The sequence below is a fragment of the Amphiura filiformis genome, chromosome 12 (genome assembly GCF_039555335.1).
Source record: "Amphiura filiformis chromosome 12, Afil_fr2py, whole genome shotgun sequence".
NCBI classification, from domain to species: Eukaryota; Metazoa; Echinodermata; class Ophiuroidea; order Amphilepidida; family Amphiuridae; genus Amphiura; species Amphiura filiformis.
In genome coordinates, this window is record NC_092639.1 from 33,009,766 (window position 1) to 33,028,179 (window position 18,414).

At 36.3% G+C, this 18,414-nt stretch overlaps 1 protein-coding gene across 1 annotated transcript; it reads right to left on the reverse strand.

Moving 5' to 3' along the window:
- Positions 1-750: 750 nt before the first annotated feature.
- On the reverse strand, positions 751-1,215 carry LOC140166762 (uncharacterized). The gene has a single exon (XM_072190256.1). The coding sequence runs from the start codon at positions 1,213-1,215 to the stop codon at positions 751-753; it is 465 nt and encodes a 154-aa protein (XP_072046357.1).
- Between the last annotated feature and the right edge of the window lie 17,199 nt (positions 1,216-18,414).

An 18,414-nucleotide genomic window follows, 5' to 3' on the forward strand; every position in this document is an offset into this window, starting at 1 on the left:
AGAGTCGGAAATGTTGGTCCAGAGCATATCCAGAGAGCTTCAGAATTGGAGCCAGAAGGTGTGAAGTGTGCAGAACGTGTCGCCGGGAGAAACTTTCCTAGAAGTGATAATCGGAAGAAAACCACAGGGCAAGAAGACAGGATATTTACTAGCCTACACTGGCTATTCAGGCTTGTGCATTTGTATGAGCTTGGAACGGTCCATGGTTTTCCTATGGATCATACTGCAGTTACTGTCCGTTTTCCTATACACAATACACAGTGCTCTCACCATTGACGCGTGACCTCTACAAATGATGTATGTTGGAAGAATGGACACTTGCCTAGTTAACATCACTGTGTGAAAAATAACCAGCCAATATTTAATTTATTCTCCAAACTTCTAGCAAATATATTTCTCTAACATGACCTAAAATTACAGCTAGGTTAGATGTTCAGAAATGGTCGCACTTTTGTAAAATATGAGTGAGGGCAAAGCATAGCTAGCTCATAGCTAGCCAACTCCCCGTGTTAATTGAATGGAGATTTGACCGAAAATATTGAGCTATATTGGTAACGGACCGCTCCGTTCTGAAGGATGCCACAAAAAAACGGTACAAGCTACATTTAAACTATTCTAAATAGGTTCTAAAAATATAGTTTTGTAACATGTCCTAAATTATATTGATGAATTTATGACTGTTCTCACAACAAAAATGTTCACTTACGTGAGCTTTCGGCTTGCGGTCGCTAAGCCTTTTTCAAACTGATGTTATTGATCTTGATGAGTGTCACATGACGAGTTGTTGTCAACAACGTCATGTGACAGGATGTTGCTGTAGACGGGTGCCAGGTCGTGTCGTCCCTTGTCCTTGTTCAGGTTGCTGGGGTGTCTGTGAATATTAATAGCTTCCCTCACTCCTCTGTTGTACCAGTTGGAGTCTTGATCCAAAACTTTGACATTGTTCCAGTCGATGGTGTGTTTGGACGCTTTGACATGTTGGGCCACAGGGGAGGAGGTACTACTAGGTCTTCGGTGCTCAGCTAACCTAGCTTTCAGTGAACGTTCCGACTCTCCGACATAGGCCGCGTCGCAGTCATCACAAGTTATGTGATAGACTGTACCAGATCTTTGATCTGTTTTGGTCTTGTCCTTTGGCGCTACCACGTGTTGCCGGATGGAGTTCACGGGTTTGTAATGAGTCCTGATGCCTTTAGCTTGGAACAAGCGAGCCATTGTCTCCGACACCCCTGGATGTAAGGGAGGACTACATTACCCTTGGCAGGTGGTCTATTTTTGTTCTTCGCTTTCTGAAGGTCTTGTTGCTTATTGTCACTTACATTAAACACCCAAGGCTCGTACCCACATTTCTGGAGGCTTTCTTGAATGTGATTGAGTTCTTGTTGTTTGTCTTCATCTCGCGTGATGATGGTATTGGCTCTGTGCGTGAGTGTTCTCACGACACCCAATTTATGCTGGAGGGGGTGGTGGGATCTAAAGTTTAAATATTGATCCGTGTGGGTCGGTTTCCTGTACACCACACACGACAATGAGCCATCCGGATGTCTACGGATCTTGGTGTCCAACATAGCTAAGGAACAGTTCTCCTCTCTTTCAATGGTGAACTTTATGGCTTTGTTCACACTGTTGATGTGTTCGGTGAACTCATTCACGTGATCTTGATGCATTATCGTGAGGGTATCATCAACATAACGATACCAGATCCTCGGCTTATGAGGAGCGGTGTTAATGGCCCGTTGCTCAAAGTCCTCCATGAATAGGTTTGCCACGATAGGCGAAACCGGGGAGCCCATCGCCGCCCCCTCTTGCTGTTGGTAAAAACACTCATTGAACTGGAAGTAGGTTGTTTTCAAACAAAAAGTTAACAGTTCGATGATCTGGTCAGGGTTGAGTGTTGAGCGTTCCGTGAGAGAAGTATCATTCTTCAACCGGTTATGAATGATGGTTATGGATTCATCCACCGGGGTACTGGTAAACAATGCCGAGACATCGTACGAGACTAACACTTCATTGTCATCTAACCTAATTCCACTAAGCTTATCCACTAATTCCTGTGAGTTCTTAAGATGGTGTTGCGTCTTACCAGCTAAAGGACCAATAATGTCCGCGACAAGTCTGGCTACATTATATGATATGATATGTCCTAAATTTTTAGCTAATTTAGATGTTTGGAGAGGGTCGCCCTTTGTGTTTTAGGAAGGATATGTAAACGACAGATAACACCAAAAATATGAAGAAATTATTTCCAAACCGTGTTAAGTCAACAATCATTATGTTGCTCATTTTGAAGAATGCTGGTTAACAAAAAGCAGGTCATTGTCTCATTTCGTGAACAAAGGTACACATGCCATTGTTTCCTTTCGTTTCCTTTATAATCGGTTACCCAACTGAAGCTATAATACCAGCTTTATTGCGATGTCGCACATGTAAAACAGACACTTGTGCACAACCAGAGAAGATCTGATTTAATCAGTTGAGTTGCTTCAATGAGTGTTATCTTGGTTTAATAGCTTTTAATGGGGTTTAAGTCCTGCAAAGGTCGAGATGAATTCTACTGTAGACATGACTGCATCATGTTAGCATGTGTCCCTCACGGACCAAACTGGGTAAACAAACAAACCACAAAAAACAGGGAGTCTAAAGATTTGAGACTGAAAAAAGACTAAAAGAATCTTCAACTACAATGACAGGTTACGTGACAACCACAAACAATATTTCTATTATTGCTGAATTTATGACTATTCTCACAACAAAAATGTTCACTTACGTGAGCTTTCGGCTTGCGGTCGCTAAGCCTTTTCAAAGTGATGTCAACAACGTCATGTGACAAAATTTTGCGGTATAGGTGCCAAGTCGTCTACTTCATGAACATGCTCTTATTATACATGACTTGGTTCGAGTCATGAAGTTCTCTTTGCAATAGTTATGTGACCTTTGTATCATTCGCACTATCTTGGAAGAACCCCTAGCTCCCTTCTTTTCCCATTGTTTTCTTCAGATCATCATGTCTGGGCCACTTTCTACAGTCACCATTTTCTGGACACCTCACCAAACCAATCAACCCCTTTGGCTCCAATATTGAATCCTTCTGGATCAAAAGTTGGCTCTGGCCCAAAAGTCTCCGTGTCAAACTACATGTATTTTAAGCTCAGGTAACTGGATATGTTACCACTAAATTAAATACCTTTTCGTCTTATGACTAAAATAATCTTAACTGCATTATGGGGCATCTATATGACGTATTGTATAATCGATAATCGATCATTTTAAAGAAATCTCTACTTTTTGAATGTTACAATACTTATGGCTAGTGTGTGTAAATGATTGATTGAATACCATGGAGTAGTGTTTTATGACTAACACTGGTCTCGTAGGAACACGATGATGTTAGTATGTACTGTCACAGGTATTCATTGGTAAAAAGGAAATAACATAAAAATGTAAAGGACTAAGTTCAACTTATAACGCATTACATGAGCAGTAGGGAAACTATTTATAACGGAATTAACCGATTGTTTAATCATCCCACAGGAAAAGTTAACAAACTTAAGTCCACTTAACCTTTCACGATAACAAGAAATAATGTTCAGCACCTGTTTTGAAGTATAAATAGCATTTTTGTAAGTGCTACTTACCTTTCCCTGCCAAAAAATCAACTTAACCAACCCCGAGCTAAAAATAACCCGTTTGTTACTTCCTAAATAACTTAGGATGTAAAATTTGATCGTGCTGACTAGCAACAATGATATAATACATACCTACTACGCAATAACATCAGTTGCTACTCGTCGTTAAAAATCAATTTAAAGCTCATGATTGTCATGCCTGTGGCAAGAAAAGAAAAGGCTGTCTCCACAGGTGAATTTATACACGGTCGCTCAGCGACGAGAGCTTAGTTTTTCAAGCCAATGAGGTAGAACACTTTGCATTACATTGGAAAAAGCACACTGTCCCATTGGTCAAATACCAATCATTTGTTACCAAGCGATGGCATGTAAATTTAGGTTTAGATAAAGCCAAAACGGAAGCTTGCATTAAACTCAATATTGCGTCAAAGTAGATATAATTCGCATCTCATGATACGCACTTTGAAACTCCCGGTATTTATGTAAAATGTACAATCAATTATCACAATCACTTCTTACATTATTTCGTCAGAGGAAATTGATTTTACACGACGTCATTGAGTTGGATAATTGGAGTTGCATTGCATTGATAGTTTCTACAAAAAAGTAATGTAAGAACAGGTCAAATGTCTTGATTTTAAACATATCATCGGCCAAACTTCGGGTGTGTAAGTACTCTGGCTTAAGGTAAATATTAAGTGGTCTTTGGACCGTCTCAAGATAAAACAATTGGAATTAGAATGCTACACTTTAAATTGATTAGTGTATAATAAAATTTAAAATATTACAAATATTAATAAAGAAAATAACTGTAAAGAATTCAAAGGCGAAAGAGAGATTATTGACAGAAAGATGAAAAGCATAAAAGGACAGATTAAAGAGCCTTAAAGCACTGCACATGCTATATTGATGGAGACTCCCCCAAATATGTATTATAGGCTAGTTATTGATATTATTACAAGTGGCTGCAGTGGTTCTTGAATAATAAGAAAAAAACGAACAAAGCTGTAAGGAGGAGAATATGCACACTTTGTTGTAGAGAGTATTATTATATAAGAATATATCAAAATGCTATCAAAATTGGCTGCTGGGTACGTAACTTTAATCTCTCCAGAGGTTATTCACTTTTCAAAGTACGTATCAGTACAAGTTATAAGGCCAATATAAATGCAATACCGCATGTAGCAATTAATGTTCTCAGGTTCAACCGTGGTGTCCCAGGATGATAATTGATAAAGTATTCGTTTTGTCACTTCCTAATAATATTCATCGCATATCCGTAGCCATGCGACAACAGGTTTATTATCAGCACCTGTTGTTTCAGATTTGATGCGTCCACCTGATGTCTCTCGCCAAGTGGTCTCAATCGCGAGGGTATAATTCTCAGGATATAACTGTGTGACCAAACTAATCAGTTATTTACAGCACTTTTCAAGATAATCACAAACAACACTAATACATGCTTTGAAATAAACTGTTGGTTCTCGTCATCAAAATATAGAAACATATTTAAAGAAGGACCACTGAAGTTCTCAAAATACACAACAGTGCGCCTCTTTGGCATGTTTTAAAAGACCCCACCCAGTTTAGTATGTTCTGCCTAGTAAAGAACCTTTTTTCCACAAATTCTTCCCAACATTATTTCTTTCTGAAGTCAATGGTTGTCAACTCAACAGCATATAAATTTACAAGTTTCACTCCCAAAAACACAATTCAGGAGGTTTTTCAGTTCCTACGACCTCTCTTTGCCACTCCAAAGCAGCAAAATGAAAGTTGAGTGCCGTCCGCCTGATATTTTTTTGATTTTTGACGACGAGTACCAACTGTATTGCATAGCTTTACATTATTAGCGCTGTAAGTTATGTATGATATAAACAACTGGTTAATTTTGTTTTAATGGCACAAACAGATATTAGCAGTAACAAAGGTGCTATTTGTACAACGCATCTCTAGAGCTAAGTGGACTTAGTCTGTTATCTATTCCCGAGGGATGCAAAAGCAATCGGTTCATTCGTTTACAAATCCTTTCTTATGTAATGTGTGTAATGCGCTATATTTAAGTACTTCCCCACCCCTGTCCAGTCGAATGTCGGGAAATGGTGGGACTGGAATTGTTCGGACTCTTTAAATTAAAATACATTCCGCGACACCTGGAGATCCGTGTAGGCATTACGTACGTGTCCCCACTGTCCCGCGTACTTCTTCCATCTAATACCCCCAAGTCGGAGGGTCGAAAAATTACACATGTTTCAAAACGCTTCACACCCCTACCCCTATGGTATACCAACCGGTAAATTCCCATGTAATTCCCGCTACCCACAACTCCTACTACTGGCTACCAGTGTCCCACATTTCCCGGTATAAGGGCGTGTGGGAGGATGTACTTGAATAGTACATTTGTTGTACTTAGTCTTTTACGAAATATTTTCAGGCTATATCAGAAACGTACTATTATAGTCCAACCTTATTGAAATACTTAACAATGAATTGGCATTTTCTTTTTGATGCACTTGGTTTTACTTCAGTATTTTAACAAAGGAATGATGTAGTTTAAAAGTGGCGATGGAATATTCAATACAGCTACTGACGATTCATAAGACAATATGTTCATGGGCAATACATTCAAAAATTGACCAATGCTATGGTAATTAATCCTGTTACATTAGTACTTCTCCGGCGAATACGACGTCGGGATATGACGTCACTCATGACAGAGTCATCCTCATTTGAATAAAATTCTGTCCTCCAGGAGGCCTCCATGAAGCAATTCGCATGTCAATGCAATAAAACAGGTGATAGGTATAAATGGTTATGGAATCGAACTAGAGATCTGTCCCTCTGTCATCTTAGAACTGTCCTCCAACATGGCTGCCGTCTCAATCTCAACCCCCAAATATTCCATAATATTTATAAAAAGTTATATAGTTTGTCATCAGACATTAGTTTGCACTTGTTCTGATAGATATCTCCATTTGTTTGTACAATGGAAAATGCTTATCAGTAAAGTGAACAAGAAATTCATATTTAGTTAGAACATTCTGGAAGATTAAGTGGTGGCGCTAACGCTATTACAGTAACCATTTGTACAGATTAATTATTCTGATTGGTTTTTGGTGATGTGATGTAATGTGCTGTAATATATTTGGCTTGGCGAACAATTAAACAGGAGCAGCAGTGTAGAGTTATATAAAGAGGGAACTTGCTCAATATGCGGGTCAACATAGAAGACCATTTTGGAAAACACCAGCATAGCAGCCAGGATAGTGTACTGAGGTATATACTTATTACTCCTTTAAATAGTTTTGCCAAAGAAGGAGAGAGTTTTGCGCGTGAAGACGGCTCATCAACAGAGTGATGATGATGAATGATGATGATGATGGTCGAGTGATGATGATGATCGAGTGATGATGATGGAGATTTTAATTCTATGATTGAACTTTTTGTATAAATTAGGCCTTGCCAAACTGCAAAAACCAAAACAATCTAAGAATTTTAGAAAAACAACTATATGATGTCATAAGCTGTCAAACCTTAAGTGCTCAACAAATACACCTGATAATATTGATTTGTACACATACACACGTGGGATGTGTGTCTTTAGTTTAGACACTGCCTAAACAGCACTACATTGCAAATTTGAAAAGTAACAATTCCCTTGGTGATGGTTTTAAATCACAAATACGAAAAACTACCCAGTAACACAAAACGTTTTCGAAATTATTGGATAGTTGGAAAAGGTTGCCAGAAAGCGTTTAACCCTAGAACTACTGATTATTCAATTATAACTTTCAAGTTATATACCGTTATATTTGGTAATACTATATAGCTATGGGTCTCCTCTCTCCAGTGATACTAAAATAAGTACAAACATTTCCCACATAATGTCGCTATGACGTCATAATATGAGGGCGCCCATGCAAATTTCCAGCTATGTAGAAATGACTATTTTCACATAACTAACACGCAAAAGTCAGTAGCTCTTGGAATAATTTCATAAGAGCGAAATGAAAATCATTGGGGCCTCACCACCACCCCCTTCAATAGTCATCTTTGATGGCCGATTCTATTACTAAAATGAGCGCAAAGGATGGATCTACGATAAGCTTAAGTCGTTTGGGCGTAAACTCGTGCGTTTTTTTATGACGGATAAAAAATCTTAAGGTCCCTAGAACTTCGTAGTTCTAGGGATAAATGTCGGGTTATATAAAGGGTATATAAAGGTATCAAATGTTCAAATCATTTCTTGAAAACTTTAAGTGTTGACGAAATATTTGGCAAAAAGTATTTGAAAAAAGAACAATATTTTAAAAAATGTTGTAATATATTTTCATGCAAAACGTTTTCATGACCTTTATAAAACCTGACATCCAATGTTATTAATACGTTTTTACTAAAACCAGAACCCAAAATATAACCCATTTAAAGCGTTTTAAAACGTTTTGTGTGATGGTACCAAACCAGTTTTAGCCATCTAACTAGAAACCTGCCTGCAATGTTCGAATGTCAGTTCAAACGTGCTGGTGATAATCTTTCTAAAAGATTAAACTGACGTTTCTGTATAACACATTCCAGGTTACTTGAATTTGTAGTGCCTGTTATCCATTTCGTAATATTGATACATTGATCTCATCGGAAATTAATCATAGGTCAGGTGGTTCTTGAGTTAAGACCAATAATATATAGAAACGAAAGTTTTGGGCTTTTTTTTTTGTTATTGTTGTTTTTGTTTTTTTGTTTTTTTATTTCCTTTATATAGTCCATACCATTCCTCTTGTGTGTCAACTTTATTTGCCTCAATAGTTGAGTGCAAACACCGCTAGGTCATGCTCTCCCTCCGACCCACTTCAACTGCATTGCAACAGTAGTATTCATCTATTTTCTTCAAACAAGTGTATTGTTTGTCATGAGCTCACTGCTTAGTTGACGGTCGGTCATGACGTAATCACAACTCTTAGTAACGGTCAAAAACAAGAAAAACAATGTGTATTGGCCACTTTGTAAAACAAATACCCTTGTTAGTGTAGTTTAGTCGTATGTCGTATCTATTTTTCTATTAGTGGTACATTACACTTGTTATTTAGAATTTCAGATTAGATAGTGACCCAATTATAATGTGACATTATTATCTGATTCAATCAGACCAACGTCGGCAATAATGAAATTTAGAAAGAAAAAAAGATAAAAAAACATATGAAATAAAAGTGTAAAAAGTTTATACCTTTACGGCCAAGTATGTTAAAGACTTACTCCGGATTCCAGAATAAAATAGCACTAACTATTTTTATATTAGAAATATTGTCCTGTTTTGCCAATCCTTTGGGTACCTAACTTGCTATAAATGTCAACATTTAATACTTGGGAAATACTTGGGAATAATTGACATAAAATATTAAAGTTTATGAGCTAACTCTTATATTTAAAATCAGCAAAGAATGTGACAAATAAAGTGAACTTTTAACAAGGTTTTGAGTTAAATCAAATACTGGAACTTACATTTTTTGCAACTTGCTACGTTGCGTCTGAAACCATCAGACTTCATCAGGCAACTGACCCGCTGGGCTGGTCATGTGACACTTTGAAGTGTCACATGACCAGTCTGATGAAGACTGATGGTTTCAGACGCAACGTAGCAAGTTGCAAAAAATGTAAGTTCCAGTATTAGATTTAATTCAAAACCTTGTGATGATTCTAACGACTGGATGACGGAGAATATTCACTAAAGTGAACTTTTATTGTGGTATATATTACCACCAAGTCAGTTGTAACTAAATAATTAATAAATAATAAATAATTAATAATTAATATTGTGTATCCAAACTAATAATGGAGTGAGCCACTCAATTGTCAATATTTTCTTCTTTGATCTGATTTGATGGATCAGATTGCGTCATATTTTTCCAATATGTATTTGTACGTCATGCTTACTTCGGAACTTTCACATTGCCGAAGTACTAAATGATACTTTCTATCTGGCGCAGTACAACTGTATCAACTGAGTACTGGTAATATAGATACTATCGTAATGTGTCTGTGTGATGTGTAGTGTGTGAGTGCATTGCAATGATATACTGCCGTATTTCAGTATCCATACACCATTGCCTAATATCATACAGTAGACAGGCTCTATTTTGGAAATATATGCTTATTTAAGCATCTAGTGGTTCTAAATTTTGTTTGCCAAGCAATATTGGAACCCGGTGACCCTTAAAAAAGGCCCCCAAACCCCTTACATGCTCATACAGGGGGAAAAATTAAACCTGTTCCAAATTCACTGAAAAACATGTCAAATTATTCGTCTGGGTCCAAGGATTACCTTGTAATGTAATTTGCGCGTAGGACGTATAACTACCAAGTTATGAGGCTCAACAGGTCCAAGGACAATTTTAATGTTATACAGGGGTGAAAATTTTGAGTTGCTCCGATTTTCGTAAAATTGGATGCAAACTGTTCTTCATGTTCAAGGGATTCAGGAAAAGAATAGTTTTTACTATCTGCGATGTCAAGTTCAGTAGACAGATGATAAATAAATGCAAATTCAATTAAATCCTATGCAATCCTACATATCTTTTGACTCTTTGCTGTGTAACATACTAATTAGACATTGCAGATAGTGCAAACTATTCTTTATCTGAAAGCATAAAGAACATAGATTACAATGAGTCAAACCTGAAGGCAATATTCAGTGTGGACCAGAAGATATACTGGGTGTAACAATTAACTTTTTAATGAACATGTGGTATAGTTTGGGAGTGCCTATTGTTTTTCAAGAAACTATATACTTTATATTGGGTGCGATGCTTCCTTCTATGTATACAGGGTGAAAAATGTTGCTTCATCATCAGACCTAGTTAATTACTTTAAAGGTTTAATTAGTGCTAGATTTATAATATCTCAGACTAATTACTTGCAATTCTGACTAGTTTACATACAGGGTGAGTCAAAAAAAAGTGCAATAGAGAAAAGAATCCATTTTTATTTAAGAACCGAGTTGAACCTTTTAGGTTTTAGAATATTTTATAAATAACATATCCATTAGTGATCTTGTGTGAAAAAATCAAGGAATTAGCATTTACCGTTTTGTTTTTTGACACGTTTTATAGTGATTTTAATGTTTGTCCAAGAGACATCTAAAATTTGAATGTCAGCCAACTCGGTGTAAGGTTGATTTGGAACAACTGTCATTTTCTTACCCTCATTGGCATTGAAATAAAATGAAGCACCTAAAGTGTTAGTGTCCTTGGTCTTGTTCAAGGAGAAGAAACATTATGTCGTTATTTTAATTTTCCCTTTACTTTAAAGATGTTTATTCTCCATCAAAAACATAAATTTGTAGGTGGGTTTTGCAGATGTCGAAATGAAATGCGCGCAAATTGAAGTGGAGTGAATTACAAAATATCCAGTAAGTTGGACATATTGGGGTTTAAAAAAACTGGAGTTGGAGTCGAATAAGGTATGAAGGACTTAAAGTAATGTTAGAAAGTTTGTTTGAACAGAAATAAAGAATTAAAAATAATAACGCAAAAATCAACCTTATTTAAGTTAAAGTCAGTTTCAGAGCTGGTGCCTTTATCGTGTATTATGTGCTCTCATTCAAAATACATGGTACCTCGTGGACAAATAATGAAATTGGGTATCGCAGCAAAAAGACTCATAAAAATTAAACGGTAGTAGCGAGTCACTTCTATAATGGGAAAGTTCAACTTGGTTCTTAATTATTGATTCTTTAGAAGCCTATGGAAAATGACATGGACGAGCCTGTAAATATGCTCGTTGGTCTAATTAATGTGATGAAATTACACAAAGTACATAATTATTTAGTTCCTACAATTACTGACATCAAATTGGTACTACATAATCATGTATTTTAGTTTTCAACTCAACATAAAAGGGAAACAAAGTATGTCATCAACTAGTTATGAACCGTGTCCTCACATCCGCCACCTTGCAAGTTTTATAGCTTATTTGTCTCGTAAAATTAATCAGCATCAATGGAAAATCCTGGTTTTGGTGTCACACTCAAAAGAAAGAACCAAACTTTAAACAAAACCAAAATAAAGGGTGTAAGTATTCATCTTCATTTTGAAAATATCATTTCAAGAAAAATATCACACCGCCATCCTTTTAAGGGTCCCAGTATAAGACACATGGCCATAAACAGTTAAAACAAAGGGTTTTTTTAATTTGACACCTGTGGAGGACATGTCACCTTTCTGCTTATAACTCGAAAACTGTACAACACTGAATCATTAGGACTTAGGAATTGCGTTAGTGTAGTTTTTAAACAATAAGCACTTTTGTTTTTGTATCTGCATGATATTGACCCTCTTGTCAATGGTTTCCAGAAGTTGGTCATTTTAGGGCCTATTCAAAAATTGATCACTACGATATCATGAAGCAATATGTGACTGGACGCGGTCAATTTTGTTTTATTTCGTGTTTAGAAAATATATACCATAAGCTTTAAAATGGTATATCATTTGACTTCAAACGATATCCAAAAGCGGGGTTATGATTTGCTGAACTCTGTTCCTTCGACAAAATTGTATTTTTTATCGGTTCTACATGTGTCTCTTTTTTTTCTTTTCTGGTAATAAATATCCAACAGTCATTGGCGGTCATTTCAAATCATCCCCAAGTCAACGAGGTTCAGAAATATCCTCTCATTGTTCATTGTTGATTATACATACCTAGACAAAATACAATGCTTTGTTATCTACCACTTGAACAGGATTTAGCCAAAGCAAACTAAGACAAGAACTATTCTATAGAAATAGGTAGAAGCTTATTATCCTCTTCAGCAGTAGTATTATTGATTGATTTAAACAGCGTTTGATAAGATACTTGTCGCAACGAATTGATACACCTATGAATACGACCTTCACATACATTTTACACTTTAACTCAGAATACAATTTGCCGAGTTTACGGCTGATTCGCCGCGTCCACTATTATGCCAAAGTGTGTGCTTTTATCTACTCTGTCCCCATCTTGAAATCGATCTTTAGCTAGTCCAGCAATTTTTGTCTTTATTGTTTTCTATAATAAGCTGCAGGGAGTGGGCATAATTTATAGAGATTTGTTATGGTTTTTGTCTTTTATAATAATATTGATTTGATTAGATTTTATTAATAGCGTTTTTTCGGTTATCAGCATGATGTTAGTGAGATTATTAATTTTCCTTTAAACTCGTTTGTCTTGTATAATGTGACCAGCTACCACGAGATGAGAATAAAGTCGCAAGTTGGTAGTTCTGAGACTGGTTGCTGATTTTATGTTCTTTGTCTGTCGTACACCTGCACAAACCAGCAATATGTCCTTCGTGAATGGCCCACTGTGCCCCCATTCACAAAGGACATACAGACATACTATTGGATTGACAGGTGCGTGTGAAACAAACAGCACTAACCCAGCAAGCACAAAACGTTTTCGACATCATTCGCAAAACGTTATAAAAGGTTGTCAGAAAACGTTTAAATGTCGGGTTATTATAAAGGGTACACTAATGGTATAAAACGTTTTCATAACATTAAATAACATTTGGTGGTAATTTACTGCACAGCAAACACAAATGTTTTACAGAAAACATGTACATTTCGGGTTATATAAAGGGTATAAAAACGTTTTAATAACATTCCAAACACATTTTTGAAAACCTGGTACAAATCATTCTAAACAGAATGTTATTTTGGGGTTGAAAAAATATTTTGCAAAATATGTTTGCACAAAATATTTACAATAACGTTTTTAAAATGTTTTCACGACCTTTATATAACCCGACATTTAAATGTTATTAAAACGTTTTGTAAAAATCATTTTAAGAACATTTCTGTGTTTGCTGGGTGCAAATATTTTAACATAATGTTATTCAAGTGTTGACAAAATATTTGGCCAAAAATGTTTGCAAAAATAGTTTACAATGACATTTCGAAAACATTTTAAAAATATTGTTGTAGTGTGTTTTCATACAAAACGTTTTAAAACGATTTCATGACCTTTATATAACCCGGCATTTTAATGTTATTAAAACGTTTTTACCTAAACCAAAACCCAAAATATAACTTATTTAAAACGTTTCAAAAACGTTTTGTGTTTGCTGGGAACGCAGTAGCCATGGCGTCTCGAAATTATTAACTTGCGACTTAACGCTCATTTCGTGGTAGCAGGCTACATAGGTACAAATCACAAGCAATCGGGTGTATAGTTTTAAATAATAGTGTTATTGATTTACTTATTTTCTTGTGTGTGTGTCTTATTTTTGATTTATTTCAGCTTTTATATCAAAATCACAAGCAATGGGAGTGGGTATTTATAATAATATTTACGGTAGAACAACAACGTGGAAGGTAAGATGTTTTAATTCTGCTAAACTTATCGTGAAATTCTCCTTCATGTACCCTTTCCCCTTCACTACTATAGCCCTACACGTATCCTTACGTTCGACTAATGTTTCTATAGTAATAAGACCTGTGTTTTATTCCAAAATCTTGGATTTTGACAAAACTACCTAAAGTCTTGATTTTTGGAGGGTAGGTTAGTTTAATAAAGTACATTACAATCGTGTAAAAAAAAACAGAATTTTGAAAAATATTGAGGGCGTCCTCCTCAGCAAATTTTACAATATGGCTTTAATAAATTAAGGTTAATGCTGAATCTTTTACACCCAAATAATGTGTCCGAGGCAGTAAAACGTTATAAATGGGTGAGGCGTAGCTTAATCTATTATTAAAACGTTTTTACTGCTGAGGTTACATTATTTGCGTGTAAAGGATAAAGGAGCAACCTTTATTTATATTTTTACCCAAAACATATGCGATTTAAAAAGAAAACATATCAGTTTTCCCCTCCAAAGCATTGTTTACATCAAGGTTACCCTAAACATTTCATTATCACTCCTCTTCTTTTGTAGGAAAACAGAGTTTTCTACTACGATGAAACATTATGGCAGGTAATAGTTCTTTAAAACTGTTTGTGCACTGGGAATAGTAATGCGATATGAAACCCCACCATGACACCATTACGCTACATGTCTCTTTCAATTTTTCAGCAATTTTTCCAGAATAGCTTTAGCCCTCAAAGGAATTCGTTCCAGTCCAATCCCTGAGATTACCAATTTGTCATACAGTCAACATGGCCAAGGACATTAATGCATGACCCAGATAGAGAATCGGGTACATCGGAGTACATCTTGCTCAGTCCTGCTTTCCAGAAATTGACCTTCGATATTGACCTTTGTCGTCAAATGTTGACAGTTGGTAACATGTGTCATGTTTGAAACTTTTTGCTTTAGTTATAGCTGATTTATTTAATGGGTCTGTGGCGTAATGGTTATATAAGCTGTGGCGCTTTTCTCTTGTCTCCCATTTTATCATACCATTAAAGAAAATATCAAAGTACACCGCAAACCGGATATATTTTAGTGTCTAGTCAGTGAGTGCATACTGACGCTTTATACATGTATCTAGGCAATGAGAGTGTATTGTTTTTGTTTTTTGTTTGCTCGTGTGTTTGTTTAAATAGTCACTCCGTGCGGAGACACTCTTGGGTCTTGATGTGATCAGGTTCTATGTGATCAGGGTCTATACACAGAGATAAAATAATATGTAACAATTACACCAACTTGCAGCTTTGTAAATGCTTTTACAAACACTGTTTTTGCTTGATCGCATCACAAATATCAAACATTCCTCAACGATAACTTTAAGGAATTCAATCATGTTTCACCGTTGTTCATCACCGTTTAACAACGATGCGGCCGCGTCGTCTGCGTGGTTTACTTCGCGAGGGCAGCTTTAGCTGCCCGAGCGAAGTAAACCACGCAGACGCGCGGGACGCGAGTTGTTAAACGATGATGAACAACGGTGAAACATGATTGAATCCCTTTCAACAACGAAAATAAGCTAAAGATCGTATAATTCACGATTATTTCACGAGGAAATGTCAGTTAATCATTGTCACTAAGCCTTACAAAAACTTCGATGATTTCTCTGTTAATGTCATCAATAAAACTACAGAATAAAATTGCAAAGTTTAGCCGCTATCTGAAAATACTGTATTCAACTTATAAGCTTGCATACGCACACAGGTTCCAGGCATGACGAATTTTACGCGCTCTCGCGTAACGCGTAGTCTCGCTCGCGTTCGCGTATACGCTACAGTAAAAGTGTGGATTCATCACGGATTAACAACGGTTGGCTCCTGTACAAAGGTATAAGAGGAGTTGTTGAATTTAAAATAACAACTTTATTTAGGAAATGGGCTTTACCGGTGGGCTTATGGGCTAATTAAAATAATTGTTTTGGTTTATTAAGGGAAGGGGTATGAACGTTTGGACAGTATTTATTGTGGGACATTAGAGCACATCAGACATATCGAATTGCATTCTGAATACGAAGAATGTCATTCTGATATCAAATAATTTTGATTTTTTGAAATTCGCAATGTAATACACATTTTATGGCAAATCATTAAAAATTGATATTTTTTATATTTTACAATAATCGAAGTAAACTTTATAAATATGATGATTTATAGTTAACGTGTATGTAGGTGGGATGAAAAGCCGACGATCAATTGAAAATTTTGACCTTTCGTATTGAAGATATAGATTTTTTTCCCAAAACACCAAAAAAGAATTAGGTCTTTTTTGGAAAAAATCCATATCTTCAATATGAAAGGTCAAAATTTTCAATCGATCGTCGGCTTTTCATCCCACCTACATACACTTTAAGAATATATCATTAGATTTATAAAATTTACTTCGAGGACTGTTACATATCAAAAATTTGAAAAATACCAAATTTTTATAATATGTCATAAAATTTGTATTATATCGTGATTTTCTAAAAATGAAAATTATTTGATATCAGAAAGACATGCTTCGTATTCAGAATGCAATTCGATACGTATGAGGTGCTCTCATGTTCCATAAAAAATACTATCGAAACGCTCAAAACGCTCATTCCAGATCCCTTAAAGCTAATGATTAAAGGATTCTTCACATACAAAAAATATATTTTATCAACTTTTGAAAAATAGGAGAAAAAGAGGGCGCAATGAGGGTTCTGTTTTTAGGTCGTTGGCCTTCCATACAGTAGCATAGCTTCCATAGCCCCTTGCAAAGTTTGCTTTTCTACAACTCCATGTTTTCTGATAATATGGCCAAAGTACTTCAACTTTCTCTCTATTATGCCATTTCTGATACTTGTCCGCGGAGTATGCAAATACATTAAGTGCAAATCTTTAGCTAAAAACATGGTACTAACAAATTCAGAATATACGGGATATAAGGGTTTTTTTTAAATCATTTATGTGTTTCTGGTAAAAATCGTCAAATAGCATCAGAATTTCTATCTCAACACAAAATCGGTTTAGTGTCACTTGCTTTAAAGCGGAATTTTCAGTGCACCGACCATTTTATGGAACATTCAATGACATTCATGACAGAGATTTATTTGGTAGGCTTGTTGAGATCATAAACTAATAGTTTTGTTAGCCAAATCCAGCTGAAGATTTAGCTGAAGGCTTGATCACAGTTGAACAGGTCAACTGTTTTTCACGAGACTTGCTTGCTAACGACGCATCCTCCCTCGTTACCCGGAAGTGATGTTGATTTTAGCAGTGGGTCATATACATGATATAGAAATTATGCACCACCCTCGTCACGGTTGAGTGAGTTCTTGCCTTTCTTTCTGATTTGGATGGCCTCCCTGACTCTCCTTGTGAAAGCATTTGAGTCTCTGCCGAGTCACTTGGCCCCATCCCAGTCGATGACATGCTTGTGCTATGTGGTTAGTTATTGCCGATTTGTGCTATTCTATGGCGGAAAACTTTCTACTGACTCTAGTGACATTTTTAGTTGCAATCTGTTAAGCGTCTTTCTGATGCTCTTTCTTTCTCACCCCAAATGGCCTACCAGTCTCTCCTAGGATTTATCCCAACCTTTGCACGGGATGTCATACTACTTTGCTTGTTTTGTAACAAGTTTTCAAGAATGTTTTTGGAATGTTATTAAAACGTTTTTATACCCTTTATATAACCCGACATTTAAACGTTTTTCTGTAAAACATTTTTGTTTGCTGAGCAGTAGATTATCAAAAAATGTTTTGTAAGGTTATGAAAACGTTTTATACTCTTAAAATACCCTTTATATAACCCGACATTTAAACGTTTTCTGACAACCTTTTATAACCTTTTGCGAATGATGTCGAAAACGTTTTGTGTTTGCTGGGCCACTGCTTTTCCCACGAGACTTGGTTGCTAACGACGCATCCTCGTTACCCGGAAGTGATGTTGATTTTAGCAGTGGGTCATATGCATGATATAGAAATTATGCACCACCCTCGTCACGGTTGAGTGAGTTCTTGCCTTTCTTTCTGATTTAGATGGCCTCCCTGACTCTCCTTGTGAAAGCATTTGAGTCTCTGCCGAGTCACTTGGCCCCATCCCAGTCGATGACATGCTTGTGCTATGTGGTCAGTTATTGCCGATTTGTGCTGTTCTGTGGCGGAAAGCTTTCTACTGGCTCTAGTGAAATTTTTAGTTGCAATCCTTTCAGCGCCTTTCTGATGCTCTTTCTTTCGTACCCCAAATGGCCTACCAGTCTCTCCTATATAGGATTTAATTACAACCTTTGCACGGGATGTCATACACTACTTCGCTGGTCTGATCAATGTCCATTTTGTCTTTGGGTGGACAATGATACTTTAGAGAGGTTTAGTTGATTTCATGGCCGTTGTAAACCTTCTCTGGAGTTCCTCAGATGTACCATCCACATATAGTATTACAACCA